Below are 20,891 nucleotides of genomic sequence, written 5' to 3' on the forward strand. Positions count from 1 at the left end.
CACGAAATAAAAATATTTAATCTAGAAACGTGTAGGTATCAACAGCACCTAAATCACTGCTCAAAAACAGCTGTACGGGGTAATTCATGTGCAGGCTGTAAACTGGATTAATTCAACGTGGCTTTATTTTAAGGAAAAATAAAAGTGATAAATGCACTGCTGTTATCACCCCCTGTCCAGCAGACAGGGGAAGATTCCTCCTTTTACTCTGCGTGGTAAGGTGATCTTTAAATATTTTTCCTCTGGAAATACGATACAAAGCAAAAATGTCACAACATTAAAAGTTGTCAGACACCTCAGTTACACCACTCTGAGAACACAGTAAAGCCCAAATCTGTATCTGTAGGAAATGTTAACAGATTCCATGCTTTTTCTGCCAATCACTGCTTAAAATTATCTTCCTGAAAAAAAAACACTCCAAAAAGGAGTTTTTAAAAATCTCCACTTCTCACTGTAAAAGCTGATTTACAGGTCCAGCAAAACCAGCCCTTATGAGGAGCTTTCAGATTTAAACTCAAATGTGTTCATCTCCTGCTCTGGCCAAGTAAATTAAAAAAATATATTTAAAAAAAAAAAAAAAACACAAAAGCACCTTCATTACTCAAAAATGTGGAAATCCTTGGAGAATGTGACACTCAGGGCTGTGATGGTGCCACCCCACACCCTCTGTGGACACCTGATCCGTGTCCCTGCCCAGGACTCACCACAGGATGGACAATCTGGCTTTGGAAACACACATGGAAACAGCACTTGCTGTTTCAGAACACTGAAAAAAATGTTCTTCATCTTTTTCAAATCAGCAGGAAGACATTTTAGGAACAGAGAAAAAGTGCCTTGCTTAAAATCACTGATTTCTATTTAAGTTTTCAGGATTTGTCACATCCTTCCCCTGCCCTCCTGCACAGCTGGGGAAAACACACGTCCCTTTTTACAATTCCAACACTACAAAGGAAGGAGGTAAAAAATAAAATCCAAGGGATTAGATTTAACATCATCAGCCAAAGAGCCTCTTTGGGAATGTCCCTCCCTAAAATGCCACCAACCCAAAGCCTGGTTCCCGTCCCAGGTCAGACCTTGCACAGCTTCAAATCCCAGGGTGATTTTCCCCTTTTAATACAACCTAAGGAAGTCAAAATTATGCTGATGGCACACATGCTGCCTTAGGAATACATTATTTTCTGTATTAGAGATCCTGATGTGGATTTAAGTGCCTCAGTACAGCAGGGTTTGTATCAAGCTGGATGGATCGAATTGCACAGATTTCGGGTGGACAAGGATGAAACTGGAACTGTGCAACAATTAAAAATCATCCCAGGCCTCTGTCACACAAATGTCACAGATTTTAGAGCCTCTCCTGGCAGAGCTGAAGTGGAAGATGCTGCTGGAGGGACTTGCAGGGTAACAAATGGCCCCTCAAATCAACACCCACATCGTCCCACCGGCTCCTTTCAACCAGCTGATGGTTTCTTACCACTGCAAACAGCAGAGCTGGAAATTTTTCCTGGAAATCACAACAGTGGGACAATTTCCCTAATAACACACCCAAGTGCTGTGGGGGAGCTCAAGGGAAGCAGCTCATTCCCCCTCCCAGAGCCCACAGGAATCCCCAGCCTGCAATTTTTTTCGTGCCAACCAGGCTTCGTTCTCCAAGGTGGGGGCCTCTAACCACCCTACTATTAGGAGTAAAAGGCCTTACAAAGTCTCTCACTGAGAAAGGTTCATAAATCTGAGCATTACTCACTCACTGAGGCTCCTCAGGGTGCTCGAGGACCTTCCCTGCAGAGCTGGCAAAAAACAACCGACGAGAAACGGACGCTCGGACTGTTCCACCCAGACACCCTCGCAAAGAAATGAGCACTTGTACTAAATGTAACAAAGGAATAAACATAATAAACTGCAATAAATGAGCTATTCCTGATGCCCAAACAGGGTTTTACCAAGAGAGTTGCAATAAGATTTTCCAAAGAGCTGCCCAGGACGGAGCCCGTGGCCGGACACGCCGAGCCAAGGCCGCGGCTCCCAAAGCAGCTCCAACAGAACACTGAGAGAAGGGTCATCAAACCCTCTTTATCTCCCTCAAAAATGAAGAGATAGAACACCAAGGGCATTGTTACATTTACTACCAGCCACCAGTGTCTGCTCTGAGGGCTGAAGCTGCAGCTTTTTCCTCCTATGCCATATTTTTCTTCATCCGCCGTATTTTCCGTCCTGCTCAACAGAAGCCACCAGTAATTATGACTCCAATTATTTTAATCTTTAAAGGCAAATTACACCACTTATCCCAGTGGAGACATGTTTTTAAATAAAACATGAAAGTAACACAAGTAAAAAATGGGCCCAAATCTAATCAAGCCGGTCCTACTCTTAATACAATTAAGAAAGAGTAATCCCATCATCATAAAAACGAATAGCTTTGGCAATAATTATAAATATGAATATTATATCATAAAGATATCTTGGCTGATGAGATCTCCAATGGTTTAAATAGCTGAAGGTAGGGTTTGATTCAGTTCCTACCCACAAACACCGACCCCCTCAGCCTCCCCCAACTTACAGCCAAGGTCAGACATCAGTGGAAAGGGGCTAAAAGTGATAGATCTGTGGCATTAAACTACTGCTCTCCTTTTAATAGAATCCAGCATAAACTCAAACCAGCCCCGTGCTCAGCCTGAACCATTTATCTGAGACAAAAATGTCTTCTTGACAAAAACCAGATCTCCTTTAATAAAAGTGAGGCAGACAGTATTATGCTCCCAGGGAATCCTGGTGCTCCTTTTTTATATTTACATATAAAAAGAATTCTTCTGTAATACACAGAGACATAAAAAGTGAAGAAAATCGAGGCTAAATGTCTGAGCAAGAGAACATCAGGTCAGGCTCTGTGAGAGCTGCTCCCAAAATAAAAGCCCTGGTGTTAATGACCAGTGGAATTATGTCCACAGTTAAAGTTTTATTATGGAATATGCTCTATTCTTTGAGCTTCTCCCTGCTTCAGACCAAAGTTTCCCAACAATTCCTGCTCCTGATAAGCATCTTGATTTGGTTCAATTGCCATCAACTCCTCACCAAATGAAAATGAACTTTTGAAACTGCAGCGGTCGGCTGGTCGTTGGGTTGGTTTTTTTCCCCTGAAAATTCCTCTTTAATGCAATAAAAAGTTAATAGGGAACAGGGAGGGAAAAAAAAAAGCCCCAATCACATTTTAAAACATAAACAGATCAACATGTTATCTTCTTCTCCTGAGTTGTTTTGCAAATATTGCCCCAAACCCTGGCCTGGGTCGGGGATGAGCCGCTCGGCGATGGCTCGTCCATCACCGGGTCCTGCATTTTGGAAGGCCCACATCATTTCTCTGTCAGCCAACTGCTGGATGTTGAACAGATTTGACATTCAAGCCCCCAAAAAACTGGCGACTTTTTGAGCAGGGTGGTTATTGCAGCCTGCACGTGGGTGGCCCAGTGGATGAATTAATTAAAATACAGAAAACAAAGGTCGAGGGGAAAATAATTTTTGCTTTCAAAGCCCGAGCCAATAAAGTCTCACACATTTAATTCCAATTACTGCAAAAAAAAAAAAAAAAAGAGGACATCTGTAGGGCTTTAGTTTTAGCCATTTCAACTAATTAACAGATTCAAATAAATAGTGGTTCCATCCAACTGAAAAGTTTGCTAACACTTCATTAGAAGGAAGTTTAAACAAGCACACAACCTTGTTAACATACTTTGGTTTACCACAAAGTTACTTGGGCATCTCGATAATTATTTTTATTCCTTTCACAAATATCTCATGACAGCCAACGTCAATAATTCTGCATTCCTCTGCATTTATTTAATGACCTCATAATTCAAATTTTCTTAAAGTATCGCCAATTAAGCAAGTAGGAGCTATCACATAAACAACTGCTGGGGATGGGAGTTTACTACAATATCTACATTCATCAGGTTTATTAAAAATATTTCCCCATATTTAATCCTGGGAGATTCCACAAGGAGACTTCTTTGGTCTCTAACTGCGTGTTTTTCAGTGGTGAGTTTGCATTTCACCCCCCGTGCAGTGCACAGAACACATCGAGTTCCACCTCACATTCCTCATGTTTGATGTCTTTGAAATGGGAGAAATAACAAAAAAATTAGTGAAAACTTAAAGCTGCAAAAAGTCCCTCTGGCTTGTAACCAAAATATGTTCCCTAATCTTCCTACTGGCAAATAAATTGCTGTATTTGCACAGAGCAGCTCAGTCCATCTTTAAAACCTGTGCTGTTGTGCTCAAAGGAACCGGACAAGCACTTGCCTAATTAATTTGCAAGCCTTTAAATACATTTATTTTTTTAAAAACTCTGCTTCCCCACTGAAAAAAAGCAGTTATTCTTCCTCCAAAATGATGTCCTTGCCTGCCTTAGGTTTACTTTCTCTTTTTTAAATCAGATTTCTTCCTTTCTCTTTTTTTACCACAGGTTATCTTAAAGATGTATTCATAACTTGGAAATTGTTTTATTTCACTGCAACACCCAAGTTCTCAGGCTGTGCAGGTCGAGGGAAATCTTTATGGACCTGAAGGAGGGGAGGGATTTATTTAATAATAAGAAAATAACTCATTCCTGCTTCTGAAACTCCCCTCGGTTACAACCAGGCTGCCACCCCTCCTGGAAACCATGGAAGCAGCCACAAATCTACACTGAGGGAGGGATGCAAGGCTTTCCAAGGGCTGATCCAGCCCAGGAAGCACTTGGCTGGCATTCCTAATTTGGGGGTTCCCAAGGAGTGCAGGGAGAGTGAAGTCTGTGATGGGCACAGCGACGAAACCCTCCCCGGAACAGGCACGAGGAAAGAGGAATGCTGCTGTTTGTTTGGTCCCACCCAGACCTGTTTATTCCCTGAAATCTGAAAACTGGGATGACAAGACAAGGGGAAAAAAAAGAAAATCTCTTCAGTGAAAGAGTGGCCAAGCAGTGGAAGGGAAGCAGAGTCACCATCCCTGGCAGCATCCAAAAAACGAGCGGACGTGGCACTTCATGGGATGGGGGGATTAGATCAAAGGTTGGACTTGATGATCCATCAGGTCTTTTCCAACCTTAATGACTCTGTGATTCCATAAACCAATAACTTTGGAAAAAACATTCCATCAGGAAAACAGGGAGTGACCCGTGCGAGGCAGTCGCTGGACGGCGGCGGCTCTCCCCAAAACCCCCCTTTTCTCCCCAAAACCTGCTCCATCCCCTGCCCTGCCAGCCACAGGCTGGGCACAGCTACTCTGGGTGACCACTGCCAGCAAGCAGACTGGCCCCAGAAGAGCAGAATAATGTCAGAAGTCCACAGAATGAGGGATAAGCTGTGGAATCAGCTGGATGCTCCCCCACCAGCAGCAGGCCCAGGTAGCTCAGGGAGCTCCTCGCCCGGTTTCAAGGTCAGATGTGCTAAAACACTCCCCTGAACTGAAGCTTCACTCAACTCTGCCATAAAAACCAGCCAGGCCAAACACGTGCCACCTGCCCTGGCCTGGCACTCCTTGCCCAGCACACAGCACCAGATCCCTGCCAGGCTCCTCGGGAAACACCCAAAATCAGGCTCCAGCACAGCCAAAAGTGCCCAAAAACTTACATTTCCCCTGGAAATGGAGCTGGAGGGACAGGGAAGAGCTCAGTGGGGACTGGGAGCAGCCAGGACACGCCTCATGTGAGGAGGTTCTGTGCTGGGGCCGTGGGGAACGACCAAGTACAAAGTGTATTCAGTTATTTTTAATCAACTTTCCTTTTGCTAGAAGCACATTTCAGCAAGAAAAAACTGTTAAAAATAAGTCTCCTGCACAGTGAAAAATCTAACATTGCAAAAGAAAGGTTATTGTCATTCCCTGGAAAGAAACACAATGCTAATGCTGAAAGCAAATCCCAGCACTGAAAATAATAATCTGACAGATTTAAAATAATAATAATAATAATAATAATAATAATAATAATAATAATAATAATAATAATAATAATAATAATAATAATAATAATAATAATAAATCATGCATATTTAAAATTAAAATTAATAATATTGATAATAATTAAAATAATAATAATTTTATTAAAATAATAATCTGACAGATTTAAAACTTCAGCTCACAAAAATATGAATGCAGCACACACCAACAATTAGGACATCCAACTTGGAGCCTCCTTCCCTGGAGATCCAAGGCAAAAATGATTTTCCTAGAACTGATGGCTTATTTATGTTAGAGCAGCAGTATTTGGACAAGGCAAACGTTATCATTTTTACAACTACTCTCCTATAGTGCCCTTTAGGCTTGAGAGCTCCCTACTATTGTTAAGGTCAGAGGACAAGTTCATAAAACCTCTAAATCATACATAACAAGTCTTAAAACCCTAAGATCTATCATTTTTTTTTCCCCCTAGGCCTGTGCAGAAGAATCAAAGCACAGACAACGAGGGGCAGGAATAATGACCACATTAAAAAGGCTTCATCAGAAATTTATGAAGGAAAATTCTTCTTTTTTTTTCCCTGGTTGTATATGAAGAGCCAAAAGACCTTTGTTTTTTTCCCCTGGAAACAAAAACAAACCCCAACAGCCAACAGAATTATTTTAAGACCTGACTCTTAAGATCTTAAGTAAATAAATTCTTTTTCCATCCTCTTTCTTTCTTTTTCTTTCATTTCAATTTTGGAAGAAAAGGCCCATAATGTTTTCTGAACAACCCCCTTTCAATGAAACATTGCTTGGTTAATACTTCCAAAACTAATCCTCAGGAACAAGCACAACAGGGTTTTTAATTTTGTTTTGTTTCTTTTCAAGTAAAACATTTTCTTTTCCCACCTGACTACTGATGTGTCCTTAATACCTCACCTGCAATGAGCACCATAAACACAGGGGGAAACAAGAAAAAATAAAGGCTTTGTCTTTTTAAATTCAATAAATGGGACCACGAGGAAAAAAAAAATATTACCAGTTACAGAATAATGGAGTGTGTGGGAGTTCTGCATAAACACTGGATCCAGGACCAAAAATTAAATGAGAGAACAAAACAAAGTAGGACATGGAAATCTTCTCTGCCCTAAAGACAGTAAAATACACCCATTTATAGGGGGTGTGATAATGGGATGGATTTTGTAACAAATGGTTTTGCCTGATGCACTGTATGTATATTATTACATACATAATATACTGTATGTATATTATTACATACATAATATATTGTATGTATATTATTACACACAGCAAATTTATTATATTCTTGGTAAAACAGTGCAAATGCCTCACAAAACAGCTGTGTGGTAGCCTTGAGATTTATATAAAATTATAAGCTTTTATAATAAACTCCACTCAGCATCTTTTTTTCACCTGGAATTCAACAGTTCTCTGCATTTTCTAGACCATCACGTTTTCACATTAACAAATATAATCAGGCTCCACCTCCACCTCGGCTGATCAGCATCAATCAGTGTCAATTAGGAACAAGTGTCTGAGAGACAAAATGTGACACTTCACACTCTGCCCTGTCAAAGTGTCACATAAATACCCTGCAAGGACGATATTTATATATTTTGGCTTCGTTTCAGCCCCGAGCAGGACTTTATCTCAGCGCTGCGGGACCGGAACGAGCACCGAAAAATCTGATTTATTTTTCATTTTCAAGGGCGTTTCGGTGAGGTTTCAGTGCAAATGCAGGTCCTGCCTGTGTGCTGACATTACCTGTCCCTCTGCCACCGTCTCGGTGTCGATGATGGTGACGATCCCGGGCACCAGAGGGCTCCGGCGGAGGTTGCTGTGAGCCAAAATCTCCTCCTCGGTGGCTCCCGACGGCAGCGTCCCCGTGAGCTGAGTGACCACCTTCCCAACCATGGTCAGCCCCGTCTTTATCGTCTGCCAAGAGGAAAAACACCCAATAAATGACATTTTAGGGCCGCGGGGTGGATTTATCTGCAGTGTTTTCTGCATGTGATGTATCGGCTGCAAAGGGCTGGAGGAGGAACAGCTTGAAAAAATTTCACCTCGGGTTTGGAATTCAGTTATTCCAAAGCATTCTTCAAGAAAAAAAAAAAAAAAAAGAGTATTTTAACGTTTAAATGATTTTTAATATTTTAAGTATTTCGGCTTTTAGTTTCTTTAATTTTGTTTTGACTTCTTTCAAGAGCCTGGGAAGGATTAAATGATGAGGCCGAGCTGGGTGTGTAGGAGGGCAGAGCTCACACAAAAACACCCTGAGATGCTGATCCTGACAGAGTTTTGTCTCCTGCACAGGGCAAGGGATGGGATTTGGCCTTTCCTGGATCCGACACACTCCTTGGCAATTAAAGCCTTTTGCACCGTGAAAACTGAACCTGGGATCAAACCCAGGAAAATTACAAATGCCCCTCTGAAGGTCCTGGACAGCAGAACCCCCGTCCCCAGCTGCACATCCCAGCACAAGTTCTGGGACTTTCCAGGCTCTGTGTGTTTTCCAGACGTGGCTTTTGAAAACATTTTCACCGCACCAGCTTTTATCAGCTAAAGATGCTGGAGATTGTTTTTATGTTGCTTTATTTTGTTTGGAGAAAGAGGGAGAGTAGACACAGTAGGAGAGATGAGGATTTAAAGCAAAACAACCCCGACTACAACTTGAAATGTTTTCTCCTTGAATCAAGGACTGCGCCCGGTTTGCCTGCAAGAGAACTGAGCAGATTTATTAGGCAATATAAATAAGAAATAGCAAAAGAGATCAGAATGGAATGACACTGTAACAAGCCAATTCTTAACTAAAAAGACAAGCTAAGCTGCCTGCTAAATTGAAAAGGGAAAAAAAAAAAAAAAGGCACCCAGATGCCAGGCTGCAAAAACCAAGAAGCGGCCACAAATCAATAGCAACTGCTTTGTTTAGTGCTAAAATCTCGAACTGCAGTGATTAGAAAACACATTAGTGTTCATCAATTAGCAGCCAAACGTTTGTTTTAATAATTCATGGGCAATGAGTTGTGGGTGTGCTGTCAGGAGAGCCCGGGCAGGGCCCAGGGCAGCAGGCGCCACACGGTATCGATGGCCAGGAAGGCTGATTAACCTCTGAGATGCCTCTGCTGATGGACTCACCCCATTACTGCTAATGGAGATACTTCCACTTCAAAATCGAGCCAGGCCTTGAGCACAGTGATGGCTTTTTGGGGTTTAAAGTCTTTAGTAATATCCTGCCATTTGTTTCTGATTATTTCTTTTTATACCCAGCGACGGGCGGGGAGTGGAATAAAATGAGGCGGAGGGATGAGAATTGTGACATAAAGCAGGGACTGAGGGGTGAGGGACAGACTAAAATAGCCACCACGGGGAGGGGGGGTCCAACTCTCCTCCCAAAAACTGACCAGGCAGGGTTTTTTTGCACTTAAAATGCCCTAAAATGATTTGTTTCTAGTTTATCCAGCAGGAAGGAGAAATCAGGAAGCGCCACACGGCCAAGTGAAAAAAGGCCAAAAACTCTAATTGACCTGTTTTAGGAAAATATCTTTACTATTTATACCTCGAGCGCTGGGATGACACAGCGCCAAGGAGAAATTTAGAGCTCTCCAGGAAAAAAAACTCAAGTGCTTCTCGAGCCAAATGAATTCCTGCCCCCTGGAGCAGGAATCCTGAGGAGCAGTGGGTGTGCAGGGATGAGCCCATTAGCCCAGGACTATCAGTGGGAAGCCATTCCAGCACCGACTGCCCCGTGCTGTTGTGTATATTTGCCAAACTGCCCGGGTAATCTTTAACCTTTCCCAGGCCATATCAGCTGTCCCTCCAGCCATTAGGACTAATGACCTTGCTCTCACATAAGCTGTTAGTCCTCATTAAGGAGTTATCAGGTAACAAGAGAAAACAGATGCAGCCTTTGCTAAATCACTTTACCTCGCCGGGATTAAAAGATATGGAGAAAGAATCAACCAAAGAAGTTATGAGGTGAGAAGGAGCTGGTTTATAATTTGATGCGAGACATGTGACAGACCAAATACATTTTAAATGAAATAGGTTAAAGTTTGCACTGTCCCAGCTCCTCTGTCACTGATGGGAACCTGCCAGTGAAGTTTGCTTATAAATAAAATTAAAATCCTTGATCCAGTTCCTTTTAAGCAACGATGCACATTGTGCAGACACACATATTATTTATAACTCACATCCACCCTATCTACTTAAAAACAGGATTGCTCACGTTCATTTAAATATAAAGAAATACATATATTTAATTAAAATAAATATATGCACTCATATCCCATTTAATTGAAGAATAACTGCAGCTTTAATTAGATGAAAAGAATTAAAATGCATCATTCGGTGCTTTTTAGGCTCTTTTGTTCCAACAAAGGCCTTGCATCCTTTTAGAGACAACACAGTATATTGCTCCTGTTTCTCATAATAAATGCATTTTATATGATTTATTTGCTGTCAAATGAAAAATCTATAGAAAGCAGGAAGATATCAAGAAGATCTGCCTTGGGTGTCAGCACAGTTGAGCCTCACAGTCAGTGTGAACAAAGTGAACGTTCAATCAATTACAGATTCAAGTTCAAACTAAATATTTGTGGAAATATTCAGGCTTTGCAAAGAAGTTTCCCTTTCCTGCTCTTGCCCCATGTTCTGAAAAGAGGGAAGATAGGGAATAAAACTGTTAGGAAATTCCTCTTAAGCAGAAAGTGTGAGCTCCACTTGAACACAGAGTGTGCTGGGACACGGGGGGACCAAAGTTCTCCTCAACAAGACACGGGGAGAAAAGAAACAAGAATGTCTTTTCCTAATTCCCCTTCCTTGCTGCATCCAAAATGGATAAATATGGACAATTATAACAAAAAAAATTCACATTTCACCTGAACATTCTCCCATCAGCAACACCGTTAGGTAATAATGGAGTTTGTTCTGAAAGTTAATCTACTTCCATCCTACTCCATCCAGCAGGAGGGAAAAGAAACTTCATCCCATAAGGAACAATATTTTCATTTTTCCAAACACATGAGTTTCTATCCTTGATAACAATGAACCTAAATGGGAATCTTGAGACATGTTCTATTTCCAGAAGTTTTCTGCTGGGTCAAATGATAGAAGTTATCAGAGTTTTTAGAATAGGAACAGCAAGAAAAGCACCAAAGTGTGGAAAATCAGAGATAGAGTTGGGCAAGATGTGTGTGTTTTCCAGCAGCAGCAGCAAGCAATGCTCCTGCGAGATGCATTTAAGGAGAAACAGCAAAAAGCTCAATTTTAAAAATAAAATCCTCCTGGAAATCAAATGGGAAGATGACACAAAGGAATTCTTCATGGTGTCACCTGAATAACAAGAGTTCTGGCACCAGTAACAACCCACCCAAACAGGATCACAGCTTTGACCTTGGCATTCTGAGCCAAGAGGGACCTTTTGAGTTGATTAGGGAGGGAATTCCTCGAGTGCAGGACACAGCAGGAGCTCCCAGGGAGGACAAAGCCACTGTCACCACCAGGACACATCTCCTCAAAAGGAAAACCATGAAAGTCAGTATTCTGTGCTGCCACTGAGAGGATCTCAGAGGCAACTCTCCCAAGTGGCCCTGCTGAAACCCCTCTTTGCTCTCAGCTTTTCCTCTCTTTTATAGGAAGGTCCTTTCACTTCCTTCAGGAAGAGACTGGAACCCGAACAGAGAACAGGCTGGAAGCCAAGGGAACCTGGCAAAACAAGAACTTTAACAGAACCACTTCTGAACCAAAAGGGGGAAAAAAAGGAGCTCCACTTCCCAAAGAGCTGCCACCTCTGCTGATGAAAGCAAAGGGATGACAAACCACTGCAGGCTGAGAGGACACAGCAGCAGGAGAGGCTCAGAAGTGATGGCTCACATAAGGATGGAGTAAAGCTGGTGGTGAGGCAATGAGATGGACAGAGAGCACCAGATATTTGCCAGCAAGTCAGCACTGGAGTTATCAGAGATGAAAACTCGCTGGATAACAAGCCAAGGCTCAGTGAACTCACTAATAAATTAAACATTTCGGAGTCACAGTTGCCTTATTTGCGGGTAACAAATTAATACACTGAGGCTGAGACAGACTCAAGAGCCAAATGGTGCAAATATTTAAAAGTGTATCAGTATTAATCTTGTCTGTTACAGTAACAGTGAGGAGCACAAGCCATGTGCAAACACCAAGTAGTGCAGACACTGTGCCCTGGGGATTATCCCTTTTCCTGACTCTCACTGCGAGTTTATCTCCGTACAGAGGCAAACAATCTTTTCTTTCCTATGATTATAAACACATTTTATCTTCAGGATCTACTCACATGATGCAATAGCACTACTTCAGTGTGATAAATTCAGCTTAACATCGGAATTTCTGGATTATGCTCCTTGGCTAGTGCAGCTCAGCAGGGAAGGTCATCAGCTGCAGGGATCTGTTTTGGAGGATTTTATCACATCTGATCCAAACTGTGGCTGATCACACTAAGCCAGTCACTTCTTCAAACTTATCTCTGCTATAAAAAGAGATGTTCATGATACTGAGATTGAAGGAGTTTGGGGAGAATTTCCCCACACATCTTTTTTTTTTTTCCACTCTGCTGATGGTGAAAGTAGACAGAGATGCAGCAAATCACAGCAGGAGAGGAGCAATTCCAGTTCCCCTCAACTATGTAAAAAACTGTGATTTTTCTCCTCCTCCAGCCACACTGGGATTGTGAGGGAATATGTTTGTTTTTATGTTTTGTTTTTACATGAGCTGGCCTGCCCTGTGTCTCTCTTTGTGGCTTCTCCTAAGTGTTGTTTTCTCCAGTGACACTGAGCCTTCTTGTCCTGTGCTGTCATTTCATTCCTATTATTAGGTTTGTTTTGTTGTGCATATCAGAAATGAAAAGGCTCGTGGTTACAGGGAAAGCTTCTAATCAGCACCGAGTTCACCAGGCAGGGCCAAAACTCACCCTGTGTGTGTCTGTGTGTGAGAAAAAGAAAGCACTTGGCAAAATGTTGGAGCTGGGGGGGAACAGTTAAACAAAAGTTGTGCATACTCTGTCCTGTTTAAGAGTTTTCCAAGCCATGGTCTTCCTTTGGTATTATGAAACCCCAGATATTTCTCTGAAAAGGGGGATATTATAACATTTGAACCAAGAAAATGAGGCAATGGGACCTATATGTAAACAGTCATTAATAAGCTCTAACCTTCAAAGCAGGTGATTAATTAGCTCCAGGACTGCACTGTCATCCTTCAGAGAGATTAAAATGCACAGTGTGAGTGTGATGGAGCCCGAGAAGCACCAAGCACTTGTAAAGTCACTTTTCATGATGCTAAAAGACTAATAATTCAAAATGTTGATAAACTTGTACCATTAGGAGCAGCCATTACACAAACCCATTTTACTGTGACTTCCCCCCTAATATGAAGAGCTGCTTGCAATAAAGAAAACCCTTAAAAATCAGCTCAGGCCTGGGAATACTTTGTGGAACACTCTGTGGAACACTCTGTGGCTGCTCCCAGATCTGCAGGGTCGGGGAGCACAGGCACAGGGTGCTGATGCTTGCAGGGTTCTCCTGTCTGGGAAGGGAAGGGGGGTGATGACACACAGCCCAATTCAGCAGGGAAACCTAATAATTATGTTCCACGAGAAGCTCCCCCCGAGCAGATGATGGACTCACTTTGGCAGCACTAATGACTGTGGCAGTGTAAGACTGGATGTTGTCTCCACAGGCTCCACCACGGGATTGATGGCATCGGATCAGCTACGAGAAGAAAAGACAGCAACCAAGTAACTACTATTAAACTACACAAACCCATAAGCCATTACCAGAGCTCTTATTTATCATGTACAGTGGTGTGTGTTTTTTTTTTTCCCCTACAAATAGCAGAAAGCCCTGCTGAGACACTTAACCCCTTTTTATAATCTTCTGGGTGCCACCCAGACTGTCGCGTCCTCCGCTCCAGTTTTCAATTACCAGCTGAGTAGTCACTGAGAATTCATAAACTTTTGAAATGGTGGGATTTTTGGTCTGGCAGCAATACCACAAATAAATTTAAATAAATATAATCAAAAGCTTTAGCCGTGTATATGTAACATTAAATATCAGACATTCTAAGAATCCGAGTGTGGCTTTTCCCCCCCCCCCCTCTTTAGGAGCAAAGGAGATGACAAAGGAAAAAGAGCTGCTTGAAACTTTACATTTAATAGATTAAAGGAAATGTATTTTGCTTTATATTGCCTTCCTGCAAAATTAATAAATCAAAACAAGACTCTTGTACCTGCCATCAGCCTACAAAAGGTTCTGCCTTTGAACCCTAAATAACAACAGAATCTCTGCTTCTGACCAAATAAAATGATAAAAAACTATAGGCATTTGTTGCTTGCACACAGAAAATGTTGCCTGTTTGAGCTAAAGAAAATTAAAAATCACTGTAAGATGGATTTGTTTCTACAGGCTTTTCTGTCTTAAGTATCTAAATAAAAACAGCTAAACTAGAGAGAAAGGGGAAGCCCACAGGGAATTTACCTGGGAACACACAAACCATTTAAATTCCCTTTGTGATGTAATTCTTTTGCAGATCAGCAACTTATATTTTGTCAGCAAAATGCAACTTTTTAAATCCCAGGCTGGCTGGTTAAGTTTTACAGCACCAGGCAGGCGTGGCACTGAGGCAAAGGCAGGCCTGGGTTTGGGAAGGAATCAGTTGTGCTGGGAGAGGTGTAACAGCAAATGCATTTCTAAAGTCTGCCTCTGATAATTCCTGGCTCAGCTCTAGAAACAGCTACTCCACTCACACAGGTGGAAGAGAGGAAAAAAAATCTGCTTTGAAATAAAAAATAAGGCTTTAGAAGCTGAATTTAGACTTTTCAAACACTCTGAGCTTTAAATACACGATCGCACCCCTGGTCCAGGGCTGGGTAAAAGGAGTGATCATTTCTTTGCTTGGGATCTGTTTTCTTTGCCTCTAGAAACAAGAACAATTATCTAAATATTTTCTTTTTTTTTCCCTGAAGCTTAACATTTTCAACAAAGATGTTCAGAAGTGGGTATTTTGATGCTATTTTCTGCATTGCTGTGCTGTTTCACACAAACTCACGGGCTCTTTCCAGACTCAGCCCCCCCCCAAAACAGAATTTAGGAACTGTTTTGCCTTCAGAAGTGTCTATAATTAAGTGCTTTAAACTTTTAAAGCACAAAAGGGGTTGGTTATTGAGTTACCTCACTGAAAACACACATTGAGGGCTTGTCTTCTCTGCCTCCACATATTTATGCCTTCCAAGTTCATGTGCACAGTAAATATATGATATATAAAAATACCTATTAGGTCTGTCATTTTAATGCAACTCCTCTTACAGACCTTCTTTTTCACACACCTTTTTCCTGAGACTTTTTCTTTTCTTTTTTTTCCCCCTACATATACAAAAAATCTGGAATGAAACCCAGAAGTATTTTTTGCAATTAAACCTTCCCTTACCTTATTTTCTGCATAAGCAAGCCAACGGCTTCCGAGGGCAATAGGATTCATGTTTGGCCCTGGACAAGGATAGCAGCCTGCAAAGATGGGAAAGGGAACATTAAGAAATATCTTAATGACTTCTCACAAAGAATTCTATTTATTGCCAAGAAAACAAAAAAAAAGTCTAAACAAACCTCTTTGGGTTGCTAATATCACTCAGTGGATGGTTGCATTTTTGTTCCTCCAGATAAGGCTGTGGTTAGATGAGCTATTCTGAACATTTAATTATGTGTAAATAACGATTTCTCCTTATGTTTGCATTTTTAGTGCCATTTTGATACAGTGGGGTGAGGGGATACTGAAGTTTGACCCGACTGGTTCTGTATCTTCAGGTTTTAATTCATTTTATTTGACTGCCATTTTTCTGTTGGTGAGCAGTTTGCTCACTTCGAGCTCTTCTGGATTTTTTGTTGTAGGAAAGGGTGCAGTGTGCTTTGGGTTTGGTTTTAATCATTCTACACAGAAGCCCTCAGCCTTTCAAAATGCTTTTGGTTTTGATTTTAACAATTTTATATACAAGCCCTCAGCCTCTCACTGTGCTTTTGCACCCACTTAACTTTACACAGTGAGAGAATTTGTAATTCATTTAAAATCAGCGGCCACCTTTCCATTTTTCACCTGCTTTCCATTACCTTTACACTGCCATTAAAAACAGATACACACACAGATAAAGATCAGAATAAAACAGAGAATTATTCCTGAGGATTAAAAGGTGAAAACACCTATATGAGAAAATAGCTGTGAATGAAAATATGGCAAGGCTTAAAATAAATCAGGCCCATGTTAAATGGCATTTAATGAATAAAGTTTAAAAAATACATGTTTTTAATGAAATTTTATAAATAAGACATTTTTATAAATAAAATTTTTAAAACTAATTTATATTTTAAAAACCACATTAAAAAAAGGGAGGAGAGAAAATGAGGGAAAGGAGACTATGAAGCAAGTGGTTAATCTCAGTTTTCAACAGCCAATTTAGTAATTTAAATTCTCTCATGGATTGCCCAAGATTTGATCACAACATTTAAAATCTTATAGACATGTGTGTGTGATTTAAAGGAGCCCTGGGCAGCTGGTCCTGTGTCACATCTGAAGGAGCGCTGGGATCAGGGGAAAACCAGCATTTTAGGAGAACATACATAACACACAACTGTAAAATCCTAAAAAAAAAAAAAAATTAAAAATACAACAGAGACAGCCAGCTAAGCTTTTATTGCCCCAAAATCTCCTGTATCAGACTCTGACACTGCTCTGCCAAGCACAGGGAGAAAAGGCAAACTGACCTTCGCAAACACTCCCGACTTTGTGAACAGGCCCCAAAAAAGCCCAGAGCGTTTGCTGAGGGGAACAGGGCTTTTATAAGCAGAATGGCTTTATTTTCAGTGCTTGCAGAGTGGTGGCAAAGGTTGTGGGAGGGCGTTATAACAGGTTTAAAGTGACTTTTGACAACGTTTTCGGTGCGTTCTGCCAGGCCCGCGCAGGCCCCACTGCCGCCGAGATAAACCAGCTCTGCATTTCATCTTTCAGAGCACAGCACTGAGGGCACTGCAAAATCTGAAAGATCATTTCAGAGGTCATAAAGGAAGGGAAGGAGAGAAAGTAGCAATTCATCCAGTTAAACCCATCCTGGGCCGGGAAAAGCAGAAACCAAAGCGAATGTTTTGCGAGGCCTCATCGCCGCCCCGATCTCAGCAAGGGAAACGGATTCTGAAGAGATGATGCCACAATTGTTATTGCCTTCCAGAAGGGCATAAAATGTGGGCAGCCAGAGCCTCTTAAGGAACAGAGTAAGCAAAAAAAAAAAAAAAAGGTTGTAAATACAACCCTGGGTTGTAAACACAAACATTCTTCCGATGACTTTACGGATCAGGACCGGAGAGGTTTTAATGCCGACTTCTGCCTCAGCAGCTCTGATCTGGGTCAGTAAAGGCATTCAGGTCCCCCACATCTTTTTGTCTTTCTTTTTACGGATAAAATATAGCACTAAAAACTGCCAGATGATAACCCTCATCATGTAAATCTCTACAGTGACTTTAGAATCAGGGATTTATGTTTCCCAAACTCTGCAATACCCCCACAGGAGAAAAACTAAAGGAGTCTCAGCAATTCAACAACTCACAGCAAAAAATGAGTCCTGCTTGGAAAAGGGAGCTGTTCTCAAATACTTCAGCGAACTGAAGTAAATGAAGAACTACAAAAAAGCATCCTTCCAATCAAAAATTGATCATGTAATAGAAGAGTTACTTGGGAAAGCTGGGACTGCCCTCCACAAACCCACTGGTGGTGGTTTGTTCCATGAACTGGGCTCAGTCAATCAGACTCCACACACAAATCAGCCAGTTCTAAGAATAAACTCCACAGAGGTCAACAATTCAGCTCGGTCCTAAACTCTACTCTCCAACACGAAAAACAGCATTAAAAAAAAAGAGCTATTTCCTCCCTTTCTTTTCTTTGCAAGTCTCTGCATTTCGGAGAGCGAGCACAAGGGATAAACAAAGGGTTATACTTGATGGGAAGGAAAAGCAAACTGTTTTTCTGCTTTCCAAAAAAACAGCTGGAGTCAGCAGAACATCATCTGCAAGGCAAAGGAAAAGGCAGACACGGCGTGACCCACCAAGCTGGGCCATCCAACCCTCACCAGCCTCACTCTCTTAAAGATTAACTTCCAATTCTACTGGACTTCAAAACAACAGAGGAAAAGGCCATTCTAAGCAGCAACAGCAGCAACTTTGGTGTGTTTACAATAGGAATGAACATAATGAGAATGCAGAACTAACTGTCAAGGAGACCAAAGTTTCCAAGTTTTAATGACAGCATGGAGAGGTCATCCAAGAAAGCATCGCTGAGGGAAAGGCCTTCCAGAAGTGCAGCAAACCAAGCAAGCACCAAAAAACATCTGAGCTTGGAGCAAGCTGTAGTGGGCCTATCACCCCCAAAATATAGGTGAAAAACCTACTGGGAGTGACAAGGTTTTGAGTACACAGCCACTCTCTCCCTCTAAATGCACGTGAAAAAAAAAGTGGAAAAACTATAATTTGAAAATTAGAATGGAAGTGCAAGTTTGTCTGCTCATTTGATTCAGTTCCTACGGCCAAAAATTCCAACTAGGCAACACTGAGGAGTACAAAACAGGCTCCCTCCAAACGAGGACTTGGCTAAGAGCACCCTGGTACCTCATATCCTGTGCCTTGGTCTTCCCATTTCCAAGGCACATGTTTTACCTACACCAAAACAGCATCACAGATAAAATTCTTTAGTGCTACAGTTTCTTAGTTTCTTCCCTTTTTTGAATAAAATGATCATCTGAAATTGGATTATTATGATTAATTGGATTCAAAGATGCTTCTAACATCTCTGCTGCTCTGCTCATTTTATATATTTGGTTTTACTGAGAACACAGGAATGTCAGAAGTTACAGTTCTCCAAAGAGCTACACAAATGTTTGCTTAGTGAGTGAGCAAAGAGAAGGTACATTTATCTTACATTATTTTTCAATTACTACCCTTGTGCTAATTATGAAAATCCCTACCCCCCCTCTGGAAATTCATATCCATAAGCCAACAATAAACCAAATGGCCTCTCTCAGGTGTGATGACCATGACACTGGGATGGGATACAAGCAGCAAACACCAGGAATGCTGGGGAAGGCAGGCTCCAAAGGAGGAACTTGTTTAAACCAAAATTATTTACCTTTAATCATCCAAGGGACTCGCTGGATATCACTAAAAATCAGTGAAGCAGTGACATCGTGTATTTTTAAATAAACAGCTCCAAGAACCCACTAAAGCTGTGCTGCTTCTCTGATAATCAATGTGTAATTCTTGCCTGGGCCTTACAAAACACACAGCACTCCACAGGAATGGAATTACACAACTACATCCTCAAGAACTGCACTCCAGAAAGCAGATCCATGAGGGGGAGCACAGAGAGGGAATATCCAATAAATAACTGCTACAGTGATACTGCTGTAGCAAAAGCATTGTTTATTCCAAGGAAAACAAATCATAAAAGTTGTTTTATCTAATATTTTTTGTTGGGTTGTTTTTTAGTTTTGTTGTTTTGGTTTTGTTGATTTTGTTTTTTAGCAAACCAATTTTTTTGTTTGTTTATAAACTGTATAAAGTAATATTGTTTATAAATTCCTCTGGGTCCCTCCTAGATGAAAGGCCCTGTGTAAATGTTATTCCTCTCATGCTGTCACATACTTCCCAAAACTCTTCTATTGTTCTTGTACTTCCTTCTGTTCAAGCATCACCCATAAAATGGGTGGGAGAAGGAGATGAGCTTTAAGGTCCCTTCCAACCCAAACCATTCCATGATTTTGTGCTGGCCTGGAGCAGAAGAACTGAATTCCCTCACAGATAATTGTGGAAGTACCACAGATTTATTTTTTTTTAAATTATCATCATCATTATTATTAGCATTCTTACCATTACTAGCATTATTATAGCTATTATTGTTGCTATTATTATTATTTTCACTACAGAGATATTTTTACTACTTCCCTGTCCTCTCTATCAGGGCAGTTTTAAGCATTTGGACTTGGATGATCCCACTGTGTCCCTTCCAGCTCAGATTATTCTATGATTTTACTGTTACTCCAAAGGTCCAAGACCAACCCCAGAGCTTTTACCAAAAATGTTCCTTAGGCCTGGCTGTTTAATTTAGCACAAATTTGCCTGATTTCAGGACAATGTTTAATCTCAGGTTCACTTTTTTTTTATGTTCAGAGACTTGGACAGTGATAAATAACAACGTTAGCACTGAGGTTGCTGTTCCTGGGCAGGACAATGTGAGTGAGATGGCTTTGTTTGGCCTTTAACATTAAGGATTTGGGTGCTTTAGATAGAAATAACTTGTCTAGAAACAAACAGCACTTCCTGTTTTACATGTAATTTTTACAACTGTCAAAGCCAGGAGATGTGACAGATTCACATCTCGGGGACTTGATGCAGGTTTTGTGTTGTATTTCTATTTTCCTGCAACGTAGCAAAACCTCCTGTGAGCAACCAAGTCATTTGTTTCCATAAATCTGCCCCAAAAAGCCCTTCAGAAAGTCTTTCAACATCATCCTGGAATGGTGAGACACTGGTTCCCACAGCCAGGAAGAAACACTCTTATAAATAAAACGCTGTTAAAAAGTAAAAGCAAGATCAAATCAACATTTCTCAGGCAAGGGACATAAAAATGACATGAAGGGTTATGTGTTCATATATATGAGTGTGCATAAAGATAAAAAGTGTTTAAATTCACAGGGACACACTCGGCTCCTCTTCACTGATCAAGAAAATACTGTGACTCAGGAGCTGTTCCCCACCTGCCTCCAGGACTTTCCATCTCCCCCCCAGACACAGGAATCCTGGCAATGATTATCCCAATTATTCTGTGGGGGATAACCAGGAGAAATGCCACTCACTGGGCACAGCTGAGGAGGGAAATGTACACTCAGAACTTCCTCAAGAACGTGACTCTTC

The 20,891-nt window shown here is 41.2% G+C and overlaps 1 protein-coding gene across 10 annotated transcripts in view; it reads right to left on the reverse strand.

Annotated features, from left to right (window-relative positions):
* BCAS3 (BCAS3 microtubule associated cell migration factor) overlaps positions 1 to 20,891 on the reverse strand; it is a 316,293-nt gene that overhangs the window by 254,110 nt on the left and 41,292 nt on the right. For all 10 annotated transcript variants that reach the window (XR_010435660.1, XM_064678040.1, XM_064678038.1 and 7 more), the window contains 3 exons: positions 15,376 to 15,452; positions 13,578 to 13,661; positions 7,690 to 7,860 (listed from right to left, as the gene is read on the reverse strand). Coding sequence is in view for 9 of the 10 variants with exons in the window: in XM_064678040.1 (XP_064534110.1) it covers positions 7,690 to 7,860; positions 13,578 to 13,661; positions 15,376 to 15,452 (332 nt within the window). In the remaining variant the exon portion in view is untranslated. The remainder of the gene's footprint in view (positions 1 to 7,689; positions 7,861 to 13,577; positions 13,662 to 15,375; positions 15,453 to 20,891) is intronic.

The sequence above is a fragment of the Pseudopipra pipra genome, chromosome 21 (assembly GCF_036250125.1).
Source record: "Pseudopipra pipra isolate bDixPip1 chromosome 21, bDixPip1.hap1, whole genome shotgun sequence".
NCBI lineage: Eukaryota > Metazoa > Chordata > Aves > Passeriformes > Pipridae > Pseudopipra > Pseudopipra pipra.